Genomic DNA, 24,756 nt, shown 5'->3' with positions numbered 1-24,756 from the left:
TCGCTGAAGTATATCTATGTATTATATTTACATAAATATTAATATCTTAAGGTTCTCGTCATCTATATATGCATAATTATTTTTTTTTGTTTTCGGTATGAGATCACGCTTCGCAAACCTTTCAGGTCTTACACTCGTTTTATTTCTGTGGCTTGAAAGAAATAATTGCTAGACTTGACCTAACCTGACAGTAATAATCCACAACAAAAGAAAATTTTTATTCAAACCACTTGAAGACGTAATCTACTGAAGATTAAATAACCAAAGATAACTTGAAAATCGATAACTAAAGCAGGTGAATTTTATATCATTATATATAATATAATATTATTATATTATTTATATATTATCATACAATTATATTATATAACGTCAATAGATTGCTTGAATCGCAGATTCACTAGAAATTTAAAAGCGAAGAAAAATCCACGAAAATTCAGCATTTCTCTATTGAAAACGTTTCGGAGACCAGCTCCATCGTCAGTTCGATAAATCTAGAACACAAATACAGTCAGAAAATTAATAAAGTTTGGAGTCAAAAGTAAAAAAAACAACAGAAGTTAATACCTAAATTTACAGGCAAAGGGCAGAATAATAAAGAAATACCTATCTATTCACAATTTCTAATGGATAAGAACTGTAGGCAGCATTTAAACTAGGATTCTTTTTAAAAATATACAATGATATCAAAATGCGCAGATCGGAAGCACCAGAACTATAAGCTAAAACCTTAAAGTCAGTGTGGGACACTGGAACGTTGCACTGTTCCGCATGAGTGCGCACAGCCGGATGAGGAGGGCGCGATAGTAACTGCCCAGTCCTATAATGCGATCATACCAAGTTTATAAATTTAGTTGTGCACGATGTGCATCTGCGTACGTTGGGATGCGGCACGCAACCTTTACACTAGGGTCGCTGGGCATAAAGGGAGGAGTTATAGGACTGGACAGTTACTATTGCGCCCTCCTCACTCGGCTGTGCGCACTCATGGCGAACAGTGCAACGTTCCGGTGTCCGACACTGACTTTAAGGTTGTAGCTTATAGTTCTGGTGCTTCCGATCTGCGCATTTTGATATCATTGTGTATTTTTAAAAAGAAGCCTAGTTTAAATGCTGCCTACAGTTCTTATCCGTTAGGAAATGTGAATAGATACGTAGGTATTTCTTTATTATTCTGCCCTTTGCCTGTAAATTTAGGTATTAACTTCTGTTGTTTTTTTTCTTTTGACTCCAAACCTTATTAATTTTCTGACTGTATTTGTGTTCTATTTTTATCGAACTGACGATGGAGCTGGTCTCCGAAACGTTTTCAATAGAGAAATGCTGAATTTTTGTGGAGTTTTCTTCGCTTTTAAATTTATATTATATCATTACGAATTATATATTCGTAAAAATCATTATTAAATACTCTGTGTATTGAGATATAAGCAACATTAATATTTATAATCCCTAAGTTTCAGCCCGTGGTCCCTTCCATACGAGGTTGATGCAATTATAAGCCCATTATTGTAAATGCCATCAAGTAAGTTAATTCGTTCGAGAATTAAAGGTGTCAGTGTTCTATGCTGGGACTGAATTCACAATATGAACACACATCATTACACCTGCAAACGAAAAAGATAAAGTCCAAAGAGCAGATAATTTCTATAAACACATTTAAAAATCAGTGCCAATTTCTTTCTTAACAATCTCCCAATGGCAATCATAGTTAGAGCCCCGTTCTCGATTAGTAAACAGATATATCACTGACAGATTTCTATATTTTTAATTCCAAGTCCGGTTAGAAGAAGTGATACGGCTTAAAAAAAACTACAGCGTTCCATGCGTGGCCAATAGCTGGCCTGTTAAACCATGCACCATAATAATTTTGAATATTTATTATTTTATTTTAGAAGGTTTTATAATTGATTACCGTGAGAAAAACGTGCATTACTGGGCTAATAAACCCAATTGTGGTTATTTGTGCTTAACTCTAGTGCTAATATTATCTCAATGTTGTAGTTTAAAACGAGTGGTAATAACACTGCCATAAAAAAATGAAGCGAATTTAAAGATATAAAGCATTTTTTCATTACCTGTAATTAATCCAGGAGGGTTGCTTCCGAATTGTATATTTGTATTGAAGATAATTTTTTCGTACTTATTTAAGATATCCATGCCTGTATTTGTGGCAAGATTGTCAAAATGAAGTTTAAATAAAAGGAAGGTGTCGTGGTACCGTTATGTGCGGGACGTAGAAGTTCACCTCAGCATCGAGGTTCTCCAAAGGGCCGAATTTTGTAGTGAATTAAGCTAAATTATCCACCTTTTGGAATACTCTTGCCAATTAAATTAAAGTTTTTTTTAACTGGAAACACAATTTGTCCTTTTTTATCAGGATTGTTCACGCTGTGCCCCAAATTAATAACATGCACAATTATTTTAGAATGTTATTATATATATATATATATATATTAATTTCTACTGGGTTACAGGCTCTGGAGGTGCAGACTGCGTTTTGAATACTATCGGAACATGGGGAATCATCTAGATGCTTAAACTGTTCCAAAAAATTTGTAGTATCCTGAATCAATAGCAACAACAAATTTCTGTCCAATTAAAGCTGAACGGATGTTTTTGAGTTGTTAAGTCCTGTGCTGGTGAAACCAAAGTAAGCATCGAGTCCCCCGACTATAACAGGCTTTCAATAAATTCGCTTGCATAACACTGGGTACTCTTCGCTGAATATTGTATTTGTCGGAGTCATAACAATTTTTCCTCCCTCGGCGAGCTGAGCTGCCAAACTGTAGCTGAGCTGCAATACATCTGTAACGAAGTCGCCAGCAGTGAAGACGCTGCCAATCACAGGGGAGTTGTCGGGCCAGTTGTAGGTTCCGTTGTAGTGAGTTCGGTAGGCGCTGAGCCAAGCACGACGGCCAATTCCCCACAGTCCGTTCCATCCCCATGGTCCGTTCTGCAGGCCGTGTTCTGGAAAAAATTTCAATGAACGTATACAGAGACTAAGACAGTACTGTGTGCAGTAGTAGTGCGATTGAAATTAACATACTCGAATTTTGGGCGTTTTTGCGTGGTTGTGAAGGTTGTGCAATCAAACTGTGGGACTCTAAGCTTCTCCGTAGACATGCGTAATAAATAATCTTCTCGATGCACCGAAATTGGATCAAAAACTTTACAACTGAAAAAAAATCTTTAATAGTAATACCAGTAACGAGTTGCTGTGCTTGTCGACGCAGCTGCGCGGTGTTGATGATGAGCGGTACCCCGCGTTCGGCGTCGCAGATCTTCTTCTGGATGTCTAGAGTACCGTAACGGGTCAGGTTTTTGGTGATGAAGACCTCTTGCAACACTGTGATCAGGAAACAAGTGTGATCAGGTGGCCATTTGGTGGTAAAAACTGGTTAAATCAGCGACAAAAAAAAAAAAACTTGCATGCAATTTAATATTTACCAAGTAATCCGTTGATTGCAGTGTAAAAATTAATTTCGTCTTCTTTTTTCTGTACTTTGTAAAGTACAATTAGATATAACCGCCATCATAATTTTTTTGCTGGCAAATGATATTGGAAAAAATAAAGTTTGAAACCTGGCCGGAAAAATTCCCATTTGGCAACCCTCAGTGTGATAGTAAGCGCGCATACATGTATTTTAAACAACTACTACAACATTAACGCGCTACACAGCGCTTCACATCTCATAACAGAAGAGAGGCTACAAATGTACATTGTCAATAAGTTAATTTAAAGTTACATTTAAGACTGTCCATGCATTAAAATTCAGCTTTCATGAATGCTAAAATTCCACTTACAAGGCTCCTTTGAACAATTTATTGGCAGAAAAAGTCTCACCGAACTTGAAGAGGCTGATGACACCGGGAGCAAGTGTTATCGTGACTTCAGAAGTAGGTTCGTACGTCATGCTGCACACCGACGTCGCGATGTCGTACGATGCAACGCTGCACTTGGGCCGTACGAAGCAGTGCATTCTGCAGTCACCTGGTATCATTAAAGATTATTATTAATTAAAATAAAACTTAAATTTTGACGTGTCTTGAACAGTAAATTTCTTCCAAGTTCAGAATTAGATAAGAGGTAACATAATGAGTAGGAAAATGATTTTTTTGTATCACTCATTGGCTGATAAAATTTTTTGTATTCAAGGGATGAAATAGTGTAGCGGGAGAATTACGCTCCATACACGACGTTACGGGGTCTCCTCTGCCTACGGGCCCTAGCGTACGAGGATTAATCAGAGTGGCTCAGCGAATCTTCAAAGGACACAAGGTATATTTACATTTCACGGAAAACTCGAAACCACGACATAGGACTATAAACTTAATACATTCAATTTTACAAGTACGGACATTATACAGACATTTAGAGGCAGATATTTACAGACATTACAAAGTGTAGTGGCTCAGGCAAAAGGCGGCTCCTCACTCTTAATCAGCTGCTTCTTGAGAAGACTATCTACTCATACTTTTGCTCCTTAGTCTATGTCAGAGAGGTGCGGCGGCTGAAGAAAACTAATAGCGTTTTAAGCGCGGCGAAGATATACACTCGGCGAAGATGAAATTACATTCCTATTAAAGATAAAATTATCATATTTGAAAGTTCAAATCTGATAGATTTAAAAGCGAAACATAAATAATTTTACAAGAAAACGAGACATCGGGAGAATACGATCCCATTGTAATGCCAATAGACATTCAAATAAACAAGTTTTAAATTTAATATAATCGATTATTTACGATAAAGATATGACTTTGTTATGACGTTGAATCCTAGCAACCAAATTACTTACACAAGTTTGTCGTTAGGGAAATGTTGGGACCATATACGGTCACGTCTCTCAAGACCATTTGGAACATCACGGCCATTGCAGTCGTTGCTAGTAGTGACATTGTGGCTGTGGTTGCCAACAGTGACAGACACAAAGTCTTCATCCTGTTGTAGCAGCAATACACGTGTGTAGACTTAAGCCAAGCGTTGAACTAATAGCGATAAAATTCTTTCTCTAGCTTATGAATAGTTGAGCGAATTTAAATTGGATCTGGTGGAGCGCACGATTTCCAGATGCAGAGTGCAAATATTAGAGCCAATCATAGAACAAATATTGAACGAGTCCAAATGTAATTCCAACGGTGGTATTGACATGCGAGTATTGCAACCTTAGTGTAAAGTATGTTTTCGATTACAATGAAAAATTGTGAAAAAAACATGAGTATATATATATATATATATATATAAAGCAACTGAAAATTCCTTTTTCCATGCATGAAAACTTCATATAATATATTTTTCGTTCATATTTTTACACTAATTGGCGCTGGTTCAAGCCCCCTTCGATACTTTTTGCGAGTCATGCACATGAAACTGAATATCTCTTTTTGATTACATTTGCGAGTCCAAAACGTCGTGTGAAATTTGGATTGCAGAATATTTGAACTAAATTAGATTTCTAGCTAGATAGATTCGAACGCCTAAGTAATAAAAATCGGAAGTTATTACCTAATCTTGAAAATCAGGCACTCCCGTAAGTTCGAGCTAACAGAAACTTTTAATAGCGCTCTCGATACGTTCAGAGGAACAGATATTTCATCGTCGGTGAATTTGATTCTCTTATGAAGTAAATCAGAAATAAGTTGTTTTTCAATGAAAAATAACTGAGCTAATCGGTTTAATATTCGGTTAATATAATATTTAATATGAGCTAATCGGTTTAATATTCGTAATTTCACCATGAAAATAATTATTTAAAATTGTTTATTCAAAATGTAACTGTTAATTTATAAATAATACATGATGCAAAAAACATATTTGCAAAACATAGACATTCTATGTTCAATGTCACTGACAATGAACATAGAATGCTGGATTGAATGTAAATTCGCTTTTAAACTCTAACAATTGGCTGTACAGCAATGACTAGAAAATATCACTCTGCGGAGCTAGACTTCTAAGCACGTTTGCAATAGCAACCCAACCTTAACAATGGCGCTGAAGAATTTCTGTCACGAATATATGAAGCTCGAAGCTATTCGTTGCACGAGTTCAGGGCCAGCGCGTGTTAATTAAGTTAATATTAAATTCCACATCAAGGTGGGGCTTAAATTGCTCCACTATTTCTTGATAAAAACTCATCGTAAAAATACTTTCATGTCGAGTCATGCTGTCTAGAGGCTACATTTCGAATACAGAGATTACAAGTTTTAATCATATTCCCTTAAAATAATCATTGATATTCGAGATGATAATATTTTTCAATGTATTTTCATTGTAAAATTCTCTTGATTACAAAATGGCAGGGAATGTAGAAATCAACCAATAAAACACCAATTTGAACCAATACTGCAACCTGAAGATGAGCTTCATTGAACCGATTTGCATCAATAAGTAAAAAACTCTGCATTCATTCATCCATTGATTAAATAATCAAATTATATTTTATGAGACCTAATGATTAAATCATCTGGAATTAAATAACGATATTTATGGAGCTGTAAGAGTTTGCTTAGAAGGAGATTTTTAAACGAATTAAAGTGAATGAAATCACGCTTGGGCACATATGCTATTTGACGTCACATTAATTTTTTTACAAAAGATGTTGCATTTCAATACCACCTAGTCATCAGGATAGAGGGTTCTGCAGTATATAGGGATCACGATTACGACAATGTTGCTCATACAGTCCATCTCACAATCCTACTGCCATTTTTGGTGAACAATGTACTAAATTCACTATACAATAGCTTCATAGTTCTATGAAATATTTCTTCCAAAAAACGTTGGTGGACTCGTGATGTTATTCCTAATCATAGGTTCATTTGCCTCTAAGAAGAACTTCTATAAAAATAAATAAAAACAAAGATTAGCCTTATACCTAAGTATTAGTTCATGGTCACCCGCACTTAATTCATGCATGGGTCATTTACATCATTGCTTTGTAATTTTTTTTCCAATTTCCTTATCCAATTTCCTTTTTTCCAATTTACTTATCACAGCTCAGAGAGCACGCTAAAAAGCAGAAATTTAACGTCTTCATAATGAAGAAATTTATATATCAAAAGGGGGGTAGACATTTCACCATAATATAATATAATATAATATAATATAATATAATATAATATAATATCACCTCAACTGACGAGGCTGGAGATCCTCTCAACTTATTATAGTAACAGATTGACGGAGCTGAAATAAAGCATTCGCCGCCATCGCTCAATTATTGCACTTCTTTATCGCCCTCATCTTGCGAGCATCGCAGTCATTAGGGAAGCTTGGCACGTTGCTTTAGCCGCGGTAATCACAAGATCACACTGTGACTTTACATTGTAGAATAACCATACGCATTGTAATGATGACCATTCCCTGGCATCGACTGTATAGCCGTCAATAGAATAAAATTAATTAATTTTATTCTATTGAGAATATTTTAATACTATTTTTTGAACAATTAATTGCCTTCAGAAGGAAAGTGTTATATATAAAGTTTTAAAATTCCTCACGACGTTAAATATTAAAATCATTCGCTTAGATAAATTCACAGACAAACGCAACTTTAAGTGGTCCAAATCGTATACTCGAAGCTCCAATAATCCATTTTTCTTACATGAATAAAGGCAGGCTCTTGATTTAACTCATGGATGCAAATGTAATGAGCAGACAAGAATGCTTCTATTAACCATTACCTATGTAAATTGCAAACATTACCATTAGGCATTACAAATGTAATGGTCAGACATGAATGCTTCCATTAAGCATTACAAATGTAATGGGCAGACAGGAATGCTTCCATTAAGCATCATCAATGTAAAGCGTAGACAGGAATGCTTCCATTATGCATCACTAGTATGATGAGCAAACAGGAATGCGGTGTAGATCGAACAACTCGAGTTTATTCTCAGTGCATTTCTTGCAAGTTTTAAAGGAGATCATGCAGGTTTTAATGAAAAATATATAAAATCACGAGCCCACAATATTGGTAGCCAAAAATTGGCTATTTATGTTTAGCCTATAGTGATGGCTAAACATGGGCTAAACATAAAGAAAGGAGTTGAATTCGAATTTTCTAACCTGACCTACCCTTACCTGACTAACCTTACCTAACCTAACATAAACCTCAAAGTTCATCAAGATCCTCATTTTACACTCCAAGTTTATCCCTTGATGAAAATTTAACCTTCCAAGTTCATCAAGATTCGATCCGCCGGTGGCGTGAAGGATTTTTTTCCGGACAAATTCCGCGTTCGACAAATTCGACTACCTAATTCCTGGGGCGCATGCCAATGCAATTAATACGCAGGTTAGTTGTCCATGTCCAGTATTATAGCTTGAGCTAGAAGGGAATATCTAGTATTGTCCAATTAGCAAGTGCATATATCCATATATATCCAGACATTAGTATTAGATGGCAGAATTTAATTGTTTATACACGTGCGATTGATGACCAGAGAATTAGTTGATTTATATTTTCAGGGAATGGAACTTTTCTTCAGATGACGGTAGATCAAAAGGCAAATTTCAGGAAGTAGTCTTTCTTTATTAACGACGTTTCGAATGCAACAATCATTCATTTTCAAGTTAGAAGAGGCATTAAATATTGACATTTTGGTGGAAATAAGTACATAATATAAGTAAATAGGATACACAGTAAAATTTTGGACCAAAAATTATTCGGAAAACTCAGAGTTCAGACAAATCCGGTAGTCAGATGATAGATAGCTGGAGTCCAATCTGTAGAGATGAGGGGTTCAGCTATCGTCGGTCGGTTGTTGTCGGGCCATAACGTGAAGAAGTCTACAACCTTCTTTGAAGTAAAATTTATAGAATACACCGGCCTCTTGGAGAACTTTCGCTTTTTTGCAGGAGCCGTAGTTCGGTAAAGTCCGGGGTTTAATTTTGTTGCCAAGGGTGTCACGGAGCCTATCGAATTCATCGACGATCTTGAGATGATGCTGCTCGATTTTAATACTTTGAGACCTGGTCTGCTTGTGAGCTTGTCTCTTGTGGTAGGAGAAACGGCTGTCCAATGTCGTAGTTTGTCGTAGTTTAGGATTTGTCTGAACTCTGAGTTTTCCGAATAATTTTTGGTCCAAAATTTTACTGTGTATCCTATTTATTTCCACCAAAATGTCAATATTTAATGCCTCTTCTAACTTGAAAATGAATGTTTGTTGCATTCGAAACGTCGTTAATAAAGAAAGACTACTTCCTGAAATTTGCCTTTTGATCTACCGTCATCTGAAGAAAAGTTCCATTCCCTGAAAATATAAATCAACTAATTCTCTGGTCATCAATCGCACGTATATATCCAGACATGCACGAAGTGCATGTCTGCAGTACTTGAGTTGTACCGGGCAATAACACTGCGGCGGTTAGTTGAGCGCGAGAATGAGACTGCTCATTCCTTATGCTCTTTTAGCAAAAATTCGACCTGTACAAGTATTGAAATTAATAAAAACTTCTGATAAAAAAAAGCTACTAGTTTTCTCACAGTCATCTTCTGCTCTCATGGAGTCGAGCACAAAGACAATAGACATTCTACCACATTACCTAGGGAAGTGTTTGTAGGTCTACATCTGTCAACATCGTATAGTAATATATCAGTTATTGGGAACACGAGTTGCACTGAGTGAAAGTACCTTGTCTACTGGGTTATTCTGAGTTACTGTGCTGATTATATTTCAACATTTTTGTTAATTTTATTGTTAACTGGTAAATATTTCGTTCCACTCATTCCTATTTCCACTCATTCCTACTTCCTAAGCAGGGTGAGAACATCGCTGACAGCGGCGGCCTAAGTGAGGCATACTTGGCCTACCAGCTGTACGTGCAGGAACACTAGGTCGAGCCTCTCCTGCCGGGGGTCGAGCCTCTCCTGCCGGGGGTCGAGCCTCTCCTGTTGGAGCCTCTCCTGCCAGGGGGTCGAGCCTCTCCTGCCAGGGGGTCGAGCCTCTCCTGCCGGGGGTCGAGCCTCTCCTGCCGGGGGGTCGAGCCCCTCTTGTCAGGGCTGGAGCAGTTCTCACCGAATCAAATATTCTTCCTGAGCAGCGCCAACGTGTGGTGCTCCTCCATCACCGACGAGGGACTTCTCAATCAGGTCTTTGGGTCGTCTATGACGATGCAACATCTCCCAATTTTGTTTTGAATTTATCGAGTTAAGATCACGCGATTATTATGGTATAAGCATAAGAGCGATAAATACGCAAAAGTTTTTTTCACGAATATTAATATTTTATGTTGAAATATCATCGACTTATTACGAAATGATATCATTGATTCTGATTAACATCGATAAACTTTGATCCGGATTCTGGAAACATTGAATGGCATTCACTCGTGTTACAATGCACATTGATGAGCATAGGTTCCTGCTTTTAACAAGCATTGCCCTCTGCTACTCCGCAGATATTAGCCAACCCTCACTCGCCACACCAGTCGACCCTCACTCGCCACACCAGTCGACCCTCTACCAGCCGACCCTCACTCGCTATACCAGCCGACCCTCACTCGCCACACCAGCCGACCCTCACTCGCTATACCAGTCGACCCTCACTCGCTATACCAGCCGACCCTCACTCGCCACACCAACCGACCCTCACTCGCTATACCAGCCGACCGTCACTCGCTATACCAGTCGACCCTCACTCGCTATACCAGTTCCGCATCATCACGCCCATGAGAAACATGGTCGAGTTCTCTTCTGAATTTCATTCTACACTTGGATCGAAAATGATCCCTGCAAACAAGTGCATCGTTTGGTAAAAATTATCCGTGCACCTGTCTATTCATAATATAGTAAATGGTTGATGGATATATCAGTGCTTATCATTGCATTATTTCGATCCTTTATAATATCAATTAAACAAATCAAATAAATCCAAATGTGTAATTTTTGCACAAAACAGTGACCATTCGTAAGCATTAATCAAATCATAAAACATTGAGCGCAACATTTCACTATTACAGCCTTGCTGAAAATTTCAGCTGCGAGGTCGTAAAAAATATTTTATTTTTACGGCCATCAACACTGACATGATGTCCCAAAAAAATTCTCCATATTCAAGACGAACTTGATCAAGATTCAATATATTAAATACAAAGAAACTGAAGAGCCAGCTCGCGTGAAAATTATTTAAAAAGAGAAGCGTGTAAACGGAAATAAATTTAGATTGTGCGATTCTGTCGAAGGCGCTCTCCTCGGAAGTGCCTTTGAAATAAAAATGAAATGACAAAAATGCAAGAATAATAGTTCGAAGGTTCAAGCAATGTACGATCTATCCGCTGAGATCCAGACCAATCATTTATGTAGGCAGTGATCGTTCTCAAAAATATCAAATTTAATGTCATTTGGAACGAAGGCATATCATACTCAAGCTCATAAAATCATGTCAGGATAGTGATTGTAATAAATGCTGTTCCAAATTCTCAATTTTCGAGCAATTGAAGATTGAAGAAATCTGGAAGTCAACAATTGCATTTCGTATGCAGCTTTGTTGAAGGAAATTTAAATACACGGCTGAACGATCCGCAATACTTTGACACTAGTTGTTTTCCTCAGACCTCAATAAGGAGGTCCGCTTACGAGTAGTGATGAGACATTCAGAATGGGAATTGAAAACATAAAATTAAGTGAGAAAAGCTTTAGCAAAAGAAGAAATTTGGCTGCGAAGGAAATATTTTTATTCTTGCATAAAATACGTCAACCTAAAGCGTATCTGTCATGGCGGCACGTCTAAGAATATGGGTCTGAAAGACCACGATCGTATAACGTGATAAGCTTATCATATCTGTACCCTGCGATAAATTAATGAATAAGATGTTGATTTGAATAATGAATAAGATGTTGAAGATGTTGAAGTCCGTGAAATAAAGGAAGCTGCAATCAAACTGCATAATATCGAGGCCAACTAAGGTCTTTGTCCCACACGTTGTTTTTGTTCTAATTTCAGAGCACTGCAATATTGGGAAAGAGAATGATATAAAATATCATGATACAATATAAATAATAAAGCAACGACTCAAGACGAGTCAGCATATATTGTGTTGTCAGCATATAATGAAACTATTATCTCATTACATTATACGCCAGCATTATAGAGACCAATAGATCAGTGACCGAGAGGGACGGAAGGGTGGCCGAGTGCTTCAAGATCAGAGTACCAAGATAGGAGTAGTGAGTTGGGGGTTTGATCCTAATTACCTGTGAGAGTTCTGGTCAAATAAGACCAGGTGGCCGGGCGGTTAAGCCCAGCGTTGGTGCAGTGAGTTTCGTTTTCAAAGCCCAACAAGCTGCGAGACTTCTGCTGCATCATGAATCGGCTACGTGCTACAGTATATTCGGCCTAATGACTGTAGCTGTCACCGCTGTTATTACAATACGGAATGTGTAACAGTATACAATGAAAAAACGACTTGCAATAATAATGAGGTACCACAAAATTAAAATAACGGTATTGAAAATGAACATTGGTAATTAAAAACACACAAATTTACATTAGCAAAGTGAAATATAATTGAGTGACTTATTTAAGCTTGAATATATATAAATATAAACTGAACGTCAGCTAGTCGACAACAAATGATGAAATGCATGTGAATTTAAGCAAATAAATGTTGTTTTTCCAGAGAAGCAATCATCCCATTTTTAATATTGCACTCCCATCTGTGCATTGCGCAGCTATAGTGGCAACCTACATTTCCTGTAGGATACAATGGATTGTCGCATTTGAAATAAGAAATTATGGAAGATCTCTTTTAGGATAATAAAAGAACCCAAAATATATTAAATTAAATAGCCACAAACTTTAATTAAAAATTTAAATGAAGATTGACAAACACTTACTCTGATAAACTTAATTTAATAGTTGTTGTACAGGGTTCTACCGTTGAAAGTTCACACTTGAGTAACAAAGGGCAAATTGACATACTTGAACTAAATTCTTAAATTTTCGATTTACATTTCTTATCTGAGAAAGAAAAAGCATTAGAGAAAATCAATGATGAACAAGATATTCATAAAAATCTGATTGAATTTGGAACATTTAGATCAGTTGTTATGCAGAGCGTTCAGATAGAACTCAGGGGTACGCAGGATGCGTGAATTATGGAACTTTATGAGCAATTAAAGGAAGTGGCCAGCATTATTGAGCGAGATTTGGTATAGGTTATGTTAGCTCATCCTGATTAGGAAACGTGTCTTGACAACGATAAGATGGTTTTAGTTTATTTTATTTCAAGTCTTGAAACTGCCTGCCTGCTTGAATTCTTAAATAACGGGTACACGGGAGAGATATGCGCCATATTGCTTCTGAGAGTTTAGTAGAGCATCATTTTTGTTCTGGATGGCAGGTGTTTGTCGTTTGTTCTCGCGTTAAAAAGACGTTGCCTTGTTTTTTACCTGTGATGAATCTCGAAGCGCTGAAGGTTGAAGGTGTCTTTGTTCCTTATATTAAAGAACTTAAACACGCAGAACTCGAGGCACTTCATGAATGATGAAAATCACCGTGTAAATGGAATTCAACGAACACCGAGGTGTAAAAGGCTGAGTACGGATATAAGAAAGATGGATGACAAACGTATTGTAATGCAGCGAGGTTACGAGCAATTGAGTAGTTTGCAGTAAATTAACATTAGTGTGATTGAGAATTTTTAAATGCGGATAAAATTTAATTGCTAATAAGACGAGCCAAGTAAGATGACGGGATTTTATTTGCCCATCAGTCAATTTTTATGAAATTTATGATTGATATGATTCGATGATGATTTGTTGGTGACGATTGTCACTAGAAACGGCGGGGCTTGTCACTAGAAACCTGCGATTGACACTAGAAACCGTGCGATTGTCACTAGAAACCGTGCGATTGTCACTAGAAACCGTGCGATTGTCACTAGAAACCGTGCGATTGTCACTAGAAACCTTCAAGTTAAGGATATGATTTTTAAGTTGGTAATAAACGAATGACTGTAATATTTTTGTTACATTTTTTTATGTTACACTGTAAAGTGTTGTTTTATCATCTTTAAAACAAAAAATATGCAATTGGGGTAAAGGGACCAGGGGTGGGCGCCTTGCCCCAAGCCCATGGGTCCATCGCCCCAGGGGAGGGGCAATGGGCCCATTTTGACACTTTTTACAAAATGTGCTTCACTAAAATTGAATATCTCTATATAAATGAACCTAATTCACATCATACATTCCTCATTAGTTGTAACTTTAAAAAAAACAATGAACTACCTTGAATCAATTAAAACTTCATCACCAATTTAGTTTTAAAAAAGGGGTGGGCGCGCTGCCCATGTTACCTTACGAATATCCTCTTATCGTTACCAGCAGGACGAATATCCATGCACTTATCGCTGCCATCGTTAAAAATATTCTCATATGGGTGCCATCGTTACGAATATCCCCTTACGCTGCCAGTGGTACAAATATCCGCTTATCGCTGCCATCGTTACAAATATCCTCGCATCACTGCCATCGTTACGATATCCCCTTATCGCTGTCAGCGGTACGAATATCCACTTACCGCTTGAGAAAAGTCAAGTGAGACGACGGAATTTCACTTGCCCATCAGTCAATTTTATGAAATTTGTGTTTGATGTGATTTGATGATGATTTGTTGATGACGATTATCACTATAAACCGTATGATTGTTACTAGAAATCGTGCGATTGTCACTATAAACCGTGCGATTGTCACTAGAAATCGTGCGATTGTCACTAGAAACCGTGCGATTGTCAATAGAAACCGGGCGATTGTCACTAGAAACCGTGCGATTGTCACTAGAAACCGTGCGATTGTCACTATAAACCGTGCGATTGTCACTTGAAACCTAATGATTGAGCTTGCCTCTGCCCCTTTGGCTGGCGATTGGGTGTGAATATTGCCAAATAAAATCATAATATGGAGAAAAACCTGGCGAAAAAGATCTAACTTTACCTATTTCAAGGATTTGCATGTGATAGGACTTAACATTAGTATGAGAATCATTGTTTAAGGAGAAATGTTTGAAGGAAACTGTATCTGCAAAGATATTTTTTATCGGGAAACAACAGCCGCGAATAAAGCGCGGATAATGTAGATGTGACATAATATTATTATACGAAACACAGTGTAATTTGTGAGAAGTTTTGAATTTTATGGTGCCTAAGAAACGTTAAGCAATTAAAAGCAGGAAATGATACGGCCTGTGATGGTGGCTTAGAAACGTTGAGTAATTAAAGGCAGGAAATGATACGGTCTTATGAGGGTGGCTAAGAAACGTTGAGCAATTAAAGGCAGGAAATAATACGTACGGCTATAACCACAGGAAAGAGGGACAACTTGCATGCCGGGGGGAAGTCCTCATATGAGCGTGTCAGGCATGGAATCACCACGTAGCTTACCTTTGGAGAAAGTCTCCGGTACCTAACACTTTCTTCGAAGTCCAACTAAAAAGTCACATAAGAAAATTATTTCAAAACACAACTTTCAACTTATATTATAGGAGAAACTGGGCTTCAAGCTATAAAATATAAGAAGAAAAACTCTGCTCAGATTGGTTTTTGCGGCTTGACTCCCCCCAAAAAAATAATAATAGCGAACGAATACTGCAAAAACCCATGAAATTTCTGAACAAGTAGAGATGTGGGGTGTTGGAACTTAGATATTCTAGCTCAATGGAAACTTAAAAAATTGTCTAGTTGGATCCTTCGGATCCGATGGTAATGAAATTTGACTTGTATAGCCAGCATTTCTCCGGGATATGGCGCTGACAAGATATAAATCCACAAATACAGCGCAGCGCATTTCAGCCGTAATTACGAACAGAGGGACTATAAAAAACGCCTCAATACAAACTCTGCAAAAATTGATATTGCAGAAATCTAACTGTTTCTTCGATCAGAAAAGATATCAGCTTGCTCCTACAACTTCCGACTAAATCGTACGTTTGTTGCTCCGTCAGCAGACTCCTTTCTGGTCTGGTAGACTCCTCATCCGTATGACAGACTCACACGTATGTCTGGCAGACGACAGGAATTGTTCCTGGCGAGCAGGAAGATTTCCAGAGCCCATGGCTGCTCTGCTCTTGAAAGAAACATGCGCCTGATGGGTTAGAGAAGGTGATCTGACTCTGGTTGAGCAGAGTTCCATCCGCCCAGTGGTAGGTAGAGTCTATCCAGTACCAAGCCAGGCAGTTCATTGTACATCGCGACCTGATCTCTAGGAGGAATAAAATGATACTTGTTCTTCAGCTACACTCGGGATAATCACTCATCTGCCTGTCTTGCTGTAGGTTGAGTCTACCCGTATCAATTTCAGTTGTAAGTTAAATCAGACGCCAAATTACCTGTCTCTGATGTTCATCAAGTTCATTGCACCCTCAACGTGTCAGTTTTTATTCGTATGAAACCTCCATCGACATATTACTCTTTAGGCAGATAAAATTTTTAGGAGTCTTTAGGTAGATAAAATCAGTCATCTTACAATCAGTCAGTCATCTTACAAGCCCAGCAAATAAACGAGAATAACGAAGTTTGGACAATGTGAGAACCAGTGGCAAGTTACTCACCCGCCCCGACTTGGGCAAGGGCCTGCTGTTGCTCAGCGGCGGTCGCGATCACAGCAAACTGGAGGCCCTCGGCCGTGCAGAGATTCTGGGCGCCCAGTGCCGTCACGCTGCTTACAGAAGTGGATGCCTTGGAGAGCCGGAACTGNATATTGTTCGTATTTGGCGGAAATTTAGTTAACGAAGAAATTGCCTCAAAAGGCAACTCACTGGTTTTACTACATGAATTCCACATTTTTAAACAGCATTTAAGAAAACGAATGTGATCTCTTACACCGTACAATTATATTTAGAGAAGCTACGTATGTATTAAACTTAATTAACATATAGTTCTAAAGCTTAGGTGGAGATTTTGAACTAATATGTTATTGAAGCTATTATTGTTTAAATTATTATTTTCACCTGAGTCCGAGGTTTGGCCAGCGGTGTCTGAGGTACAGTGCTGTACAGGGTGCACTGGGGCCCTGCTTCGACCCAGGACCCCATCGGGTAGATGGCAGAGGCCACGATGCAGTCGTCGGGTGTGGCCTCACAGTAAACGAACGCTGAGGCTCGCGCCGATGACGCGTAAAGTGCGCACTGAACGAACGAAACTAATTCAATTTGCTGTTACGACTTGAAATTTTCATGTATGTCCGAGAGTAGGTCGCGGAAACAAGTCCTAATGTGTTTACCAACAGACCTAGTTAGGCTATTGAGTCCACGAGTCAACATCTGATAGACACGAGATAGACCACGCGATCAAGACCGCAGTAGTGGGCGGAAGCGAAGCTTATAAAAGGGCTAGCAACCTTAAGCAAAGCCCCCAGTAGCTGATGATGCACTCCGCGATGTAGCGTGTCGGTAGAGTTCTCCGACCTTACGGTCGACGCCGTAGCTTATACCTCTGTATCGCAACTCTGTATAACCACCCCGTATACAAGATACGGGGAGAACTCTATACAAGATACGTTATACAAGATACCGTATACAAGATACGTTATCTGGACTTATGTGTCTTACTTATCCCTCACTACCTAAGTTAACGAAACCCGATCCTCAGGTAGAGCTTAATATAAAGAGCTCAATATCAATATCATAGTTTGTAGTTAATTTACAACCTGTGACATGTACGCAGATGAACGCAAAACAAATGCAGATGTTCAGGGGTTTATGGGTTTAGACAAAAGGGGGTTAGACAAAATTAGTGTAACACCTAAAAATTTGAGATCATAATTTTTTGAACACATTCAAACAATAAAAGCTTCATATTTTTAATGTTTATTGCTCTATTGTTAATATATTATTACTGCTAATTGATATTTTATGCTTTTACAGATCTTTATATAAATTTTGTGGTTAAATCCTAATAAAAATAGCAAGCCTCTCCGAGTTTAAATGAGGCCAAATTATTGGTGCTGGTATGACAGGTGATAGTGAGAAAGAAACTTCCCGAATGCTTGACGTTTCTATAGGTGCTGTCTCAAAAGTAATGACTGCTTTTGATAGAAAAAAAGGAAAAACGTCCTCAGAAAATCACATGTCTGGTTGAAATTCGAAGTTGTAAGAGAGATGGCATTCGGTCTTTAAAGCAAATTATTTGGCATAATTAAAAGAGATTGGCTCTTAATATTATAGCAAAACACAATCGACACCAACAAAACCCAGTTTACCAAAAAACTGTTCGGCGGGAGCTGCAGAAATCTGGTTTCTAATGAAGAGCTGCAATTAGAATAGCTCTGGGTTCAAATACTAATGCTTCAAAGTGTTTAGAGTGGTGTTAAAACCTCCAGACTTGGTTCCTCGAGTAGTGGAAAAATGCGATTTTCTCTGACGCATCACCGTTTACATTATTTCCAACCTCTGGCATATGTACGTTTAGAGAGGGTTAAAAAAGGTAGAAAGAGGGTTAAGCTAGGTTTAGCTGGAAGAGGGTTAAGAGGGTTCAATTGAAGAATGGGTTAATTTTTTTGGAAATATATCACAACTTGTAGGAATTAATACATCGGTGAATAAACGCTGTAATTGCCGTAATAGGAGGTGGACCTACACCAGAATAAAATATATTTGTTTTTTAGGTGTTTTCCTTATTTTGTCTAACCCCTTTATATACATGCTGCGTACATATACTTCTGCATTTATGCATTTTCAAAGTTAGCTGAACAGCTAATCCGATAAGGAAAAAGTTAGCTTCGCTAATTAGCGGTTAGCGGATTAGCGGAACTGTGCCCACCACTGGTTAAAACATCCAGACTTGGTTCCTCGAGCAGTGGAAAAATGCGATTTTCTCTGACGCATCACAGTTTACATTATTTCCAACCTCTGGCATATGTACGTTTAGAGAGGGTTAAAAAAGGTAGAAAGAGGGTTAAGCTAGGTTTAGCTGAAAGAGGGTTAAGAGGGTTCAACTGAAGAATGGGTTAATTTTTTTGGAAATAATTCACAACTTATAGGAATCAATACATCGGTGAATAAACGCTCTAATTGCCGTAATAGGAGGTGGACCTACACCAGAATAAAATATATTTTTTTAGGTGTTTTCCTTATTTTGTCCAACCCCTTTATATACATGCTGCGTACATATACTTCTGCATTTATGCAAATATTGATTTAATTTGACAGAAGTTGTTGCATTATGCATGGTCGATTGAAGACCAGAGAATGAATTTTGTTACAAATTTTATTATTCGTTTTCACGATTTCAAATAATATTTTTCGCTGGCGTTGGCTGATCAAGAAGAAAATTTTCTAATGGCATTTTAATATATATTCAATAAAGACGTTATAATAAAGATTTTTCATTATCAACTGAGGTGAAGGTTTTGTAATCCTTAAAATTTTAAGATTTTGAAATGATTTAATTGCGAATATCGGTATTATGGAGACTACTTGAGTCTCCTGTTAACTATTTGTAACCCGTAGAAATCATCAGGACTTTGAAATTATTTTCCGAAGATTATTTTCGAGCTGTATCCATAATATCCAATGTTTGCACTTAAGAATGTCATGTCAAAATCTTATAATTTTGACCTTGTTAATTTGAGATCTTCAAGATTCTGACCTTCAACATTTTTACACTTAGACCTTTTGTCTATTTTGAGCTCAAGTCAAGCAAAAACATTCATATTATTTGCCAAAGAATAATGTTTTTTTTTTGGAATTTACATTGATATTTAAAATGTAATTTGTAAACCTTTTTTTAATTGACAAAATTAGCAAAAAATATCGTTATAATATTCGAGAAAAACAAACAAGAAAATTGATATTAAAATACAGTACATCCTGAGGCCTTGAATCGAAATATATGCAGAAGTATATGCTAATGCAGCACAAATTAGTCGTTTTACGATAAACGAGTTGAAAGTTCTACACCTACTAGAATAATTATACACTCCCTAAAAATTCTCGAAAACACGACCGTAGCCAACACCGAAAACATGCGTACAACCGTGCGCCAGTAACTCGAGCATGAGGACGCGAGTCAATGACACGATAAGTGCCTCACTTGCAACGAAATGAATCATGGACAAATTAATACGAAGTTGATCCACATTAGGATTATGATATTTCTGTTCAAGACATGTCAAAAGCTCTCCCTATTTAAACACCCAGAAATTATTGTTTGATTGAGCAAATGCACCATAAATCTCTTTATTCAACAAGAAATCGTTTGCTGGTAAAAGAGAGAGAAAAACTTCAAATAAACACAAACTTACTAAGGTTCCAGTCAGGCAAAAATACAGCAAAATTTGATTTATCTTTTACTCCTCGTTTGAAGGCCGCGTTCATTACAATTCATATCAACCTATTGGAATAAAAATTAATACAAACTTTTGAAAGGCTTTAATTTACTGTAATTATTTACTTGCAAATGTTAATTGATTAATGAAATGAATAATAAAGTTGAACAATTATTTGTTATATTAGGCATGAACATTAATTGGGATGAATTTCATAATGATGATGTAAAATTCAGTTTGTAAGTTAGACATCACTGTTAATTGGGCCTAAGTTAATCTTGATGATGAAAAATTCCGTTTGTAAGTAAGACATTAATTGGGCCTAAGTTAATGTTGACGATGGAATGTTCCGATGATGTAAATTCCACGTACCCTGACGACGCTGCCCGCCCGTATAGGATGCTCCTGACGAAGGTGGGGCTGAGGGTCGCCCCACGGTAGTGCAGGCGGTACGCTAGACTCGCCCCCCTGACGGCACCCACCACCAGCAGGCAGAGCAGGGGCAGAGTCGGCCGCATCCCGCGCGATTGCATCTAGCGTCCTGAGTTTGAAGCGGAGGGAATATTTTACCTGTGTTTCTAAATTATGGGCGTTACTGTGATGATCCTTGCGGTAAATATTAAGCTTAAGTCACATCTCGGATCGAACGTTTATGTTAAGTAAACGGGTGATTTTATTTCACCTGTTTGAACTGAACGACAGAGATTAAAGCTTCTGTTAAAAAAATCTCGTTCTGCGTTAATATCGCCGTATCACTAATAATATCGATAAGGTCGGAATTATGACTCGATATCGGGCTGGAATTAACAATGTGACGAGTTGTAGTTTTTAAGGATTTTTTGCTCGCTGCCGTGAAACTTTTGCAAAAATTCTGCTCTACGGGCCAGTATTTCTCGGCAAATTTTGTTAGCTGGTTTTTAATAATCCGGCAGACATATATTCTATACATTCGTAAGAAAAGGAATCACTAAGGCACGTACATTTAAAATTAATGAATTATTGATTAATGATTAATTTCACCTGACGACAGAGTCCCAACAGGTTGAAAAGTGCGGCGGTTGAGTTCTTCAAAAATAGGTTAAGATATTGATTTTGTTTATTTCATAGGCAGGGCCCGCATATGAACTGATCTGCTTCTGTTTGGAACTCAAGACATACTGCAGATGTTTGACCTATAATAATGCCTACTGCTGGACAATGCACGTGGCATCCATCAAATATAGAAGAGTGTCGTGACTATAGAAGAGTGTCGTGACTATAGAAGAGTGTCGTGACTATAGAAGAGTGTCGTGACTATAGAAGAGTGTCGTGACGATAGAAGAGTGTCGTGACAAGTCGCGCTCGTCCAATTGAGCAGCAATCATGTCCGTACTCATTTACTGTAGACGCGCAACCATCACTTGTTCTACATTCTTTTGTAGTCCATTACCTCGTAGATCAACCAAGAATATCAAAACACAGGAAATTCAACATGGTCTTGGTAAAATATTTCGGACACACACTCCATCATGATAAACCTTCCACGGCTGGTATTCACGAGAAGATATTTCGCGCTTAGTTTGGCATTCATAGACATTCGCATTCATAAGCCATGCAAGCTTCGGCGCGGTACGCTATTAACTTGCCGCCCAGGGCCTATACTTTCAAAAAAAGTTAAGAGATCGTAAGTTCATCAGCTAATCATTGACGGCCTTTCAGGCAAAATTCACCAATCATAAACAAGAAAATAGAGCGTAGGTACTTACGTTCACTTAGCGAGTTTAGAAAGTATGGCCACTGATCCCCAGTGAAAATTTACAGGCGCGGCAGCTTCTGATTTGGATTACCAGAAGCTAGGGCGCCTCTAAATTTTGTTAGGGGACAAGATATTGACACAATTCCCTTGGACTATGATTCCTGTTTTCAGTTCTGATGTAAGTGAATTTCAGAACATTAAATGAGTCATTGCATTAGTCTGAATCATGAGCGCGATTTACAGACACTTCTACGAATAGAATGTTCAGAAATGTTTTACAGAACAAGGCTAGGCTGAACTGCATCGAACTGCTAAGACTGTTAATTCCGTTAACAAAGTGTTACTAGTGCATTGTTCTGGGGCCATACTTTCAAACCTCGCTAAGTGATCGTAAGTACTTACGCTCTATTTTCTTGCCTATGATTGGTGGGTTTTGCTCGAAAGGCCGTCAATGATTGACTGACGAACTTACGATCTCTTAACTTTTTTTTGAAAGTATAGGCCCAGATAATACAGCCATTATGTTTTAAATTGAAGTTGTCATACAGAAATCTTTAATCGAAGAGCAGCCTATGTGAGCTCTGTAAATTAATTTTTACTTCATACAATAAATGCTTTTGAATTATTATAGAGCATGAGGAATACGCGCTTGGGACGTATTCCCTTACTCTGATATTCAGCGCCACCTGACGATGGTGAAGCGTATATAAAAGAAATTATATATTCTTGAATTATTTCGAATTTTTTTAAAATGTTCTCTTATGTTTCCTTAGTAAAATTTTGCTTATATTCACTCAGACTTTACATGCTTCTTACGAAAATCATCCAGAAAACTCTAGAAATTATGATATGTTATGGGATATTTACTAAACTTTCATTGAAAAATTTTATTTCATTTGAGACAATTACTACGGTACTCTAATTAATATTGATAGTTGTACGACACACACACTCGAATTAATTCGAAATAAATCTCAGGCAGTTCAGAGAGTCACAAAGCGGCCTAATAATTCTTACTGATTTTAGCGGTCAGTTTAGAAGTAGCAGTTAATAATTGAATTGACCTCCCCTTAGAGGCACGTCACATGTTAGTCAGCCCCCAATGTAATCAGCCCTTTTGTTAAGCTATTGTCAGCTGTCAGCTGCACGAGTGCGTCACAATTAAGAGCTTCTTGGCAGCTTCTTGTTACACGAGGGAACTAGATACCATCTGCAATGGTCTGGTGATGCCTCAACAAAGTATCAGTCGTTTTAGCCATCAGCGGGCAAACTTTCGTGATATACCGCATGGACGAGTACATGTGGCCAATATTATTTGAGGTCCATGATAAAACGTGCAAGCTTTTGTTCGGCTTGATGCCACAATTTTCCAGGAATCTGGAATTGTGAATTGCACTGAGGGCCTTAGCGGTTAATGCGATGATTGTAGGTCGTGTTGGGAGCGCGATTTGGGGGGTTGTGGGGCTGCGGTTGGCCAATGTCTTTGAGATGAGAATACCGTGCTGCTGTTTGTTGAAACTTTCGTGATATACCGCATGGACGAGTACATGTGGCCAATATTATTTGAGGTCCATGGTAAAACGTGCAAGCTTTTGTTCGGCTTAATGCCACAATTTTCCAGGAATCTGGAATTGTGAATTGCACTGAGGGCCTTAGCGGTTAATGCGATGATTGTAGGTCGTGTTGGGAGCGCGGGTTGGGGGGTTGTGGGGCTGCGGTTGGCCAATGTCTTTGAGGTGAGAATACCGTGCTGCTGCTGTTTGCTGCAATTTACGGCGCAATTGACGTATACAAAGATTATGTTCCAAATTGAAGATGTCATGCAGAAATCATTTATCGAAAAGCAGCCTGTGTGAGCTCTGTCGTTTAATTTTCACTCCATATAATAAATGCATTTGAATTATAAAATAGCAAGGGCGTACACCCTATATAGGCTCGTATTCCCTTACTCGAATATTCAGCGAAACCTGACGATGATGAAGCGTATATACATAAAAGAAATTATATTTCCGTTAATTATTTCGAACAACTTAAAAATTATTAATTCAAAGCTCAGGCACTTCAGAGAGTCGTAAAACGGCTTAAAAAAATCGGATTGATTTTAGCGGTCGGTTTAGAAGTTGCAGTCGATAATTGAATTGACCTCACCTCAGAGGCACATCACATGTTAGTCAGCCACCCACTGTAATCAGTAATTTTGTTAAGATATTATCAGCTGTCAGCGAATGTGTCACAAGAGCTTCTCGACAGCTTCTTGTCACACGAGGGAACTATATAGACAGCGCATGTAATTGTCCTGTAGTGCCCCAACTAGAGGTAGTCAGACACCACCTATAATGGTCTGGTGATGCCCCAACTAGTGGTAGTTAGATACCACCTATAATGGTCTAAATGCCTCGTACCCTACGGAACAACTGATATCTAGAAGCGATTTTAAATCTACCGTCCGTAAGGCCAGTCTAGTCAAGAAAAGTACAAGAATCGGCGACAGGCCTATCCAGGCCTATTTATTTAATGCCGAAGATACTATACTATACTATACTACCCAGGGAAAATTTACAGACGCATCAGCTTCTGCTTTGGAGTACCAGAAGCTGGGGCGACTCTACATTTTTTTAGGGTATTGAGTCGCCGTTGTAGTGAATCAGGCGTTAATTGGCCATGTGCTGTATCCCGCTGCTATTTAGAAGCCTGTTTCGGGAGACCATGACCCGATGGGCCGAATCTACTTGATATAACCGAAAAGAGCAGCTG

General features: G+C 38.1%; 1 protein-coding gene across 1 annotated transcript; it reads right to left on the bottom strand.

Moving 5' to 3' along the window:
* Positions 1 to 2,470: 2,470 nt before the first annotated feature.
* Positions 2,471 to 4,446, bottom strand: LOC125178142. Its single transcript, XM_047881238.1, has 4 exons — positions 4,391 to 4,446; positions 3,845 to 3,991; positions 3,203 to 3,346; positions 2,471 to 2,967 (listed from the first exon to the last, which is right to left on the bottom strand). The coding sequence occupies exons 2-4, from the start codon at positions 3,978 to 3,980 to the stop codon at positions 2,684 to 2,686; spliced, it is 564 nt and encodes a 187-aa protein (XP_047737194.1). The 5' UTR covers positions 3,981 to 3,991; positions 4,391 to 4,446; the 3' UTR covers positions 2,471 to 2,683.
* Positions 4,447 to 24,756: the final 20,310 nt, after the last annotated feature.

Source organism: Hyalella azteca, unplaced genomic scaffold, assembly GCF_000764305.2.
Source record: "Hyalella azteca isolate HAZT.00-mixed unplaced genomic scaffold, Hazt_2.0.2 contig7399, whole genome shotgun sequence".
Taxonomy (NCBI): domain Eukaryota; kingdom Metazoa; phylum Arthropoda; class Malacostraca; order Amphipoda; family Hyalellidae; genus Hyalella; species Hyalella azteca.
Note: the sequence above shows the minus strand (reverse complement) of the source record. Positions and strands in the feature narration are given on the sequence as shown.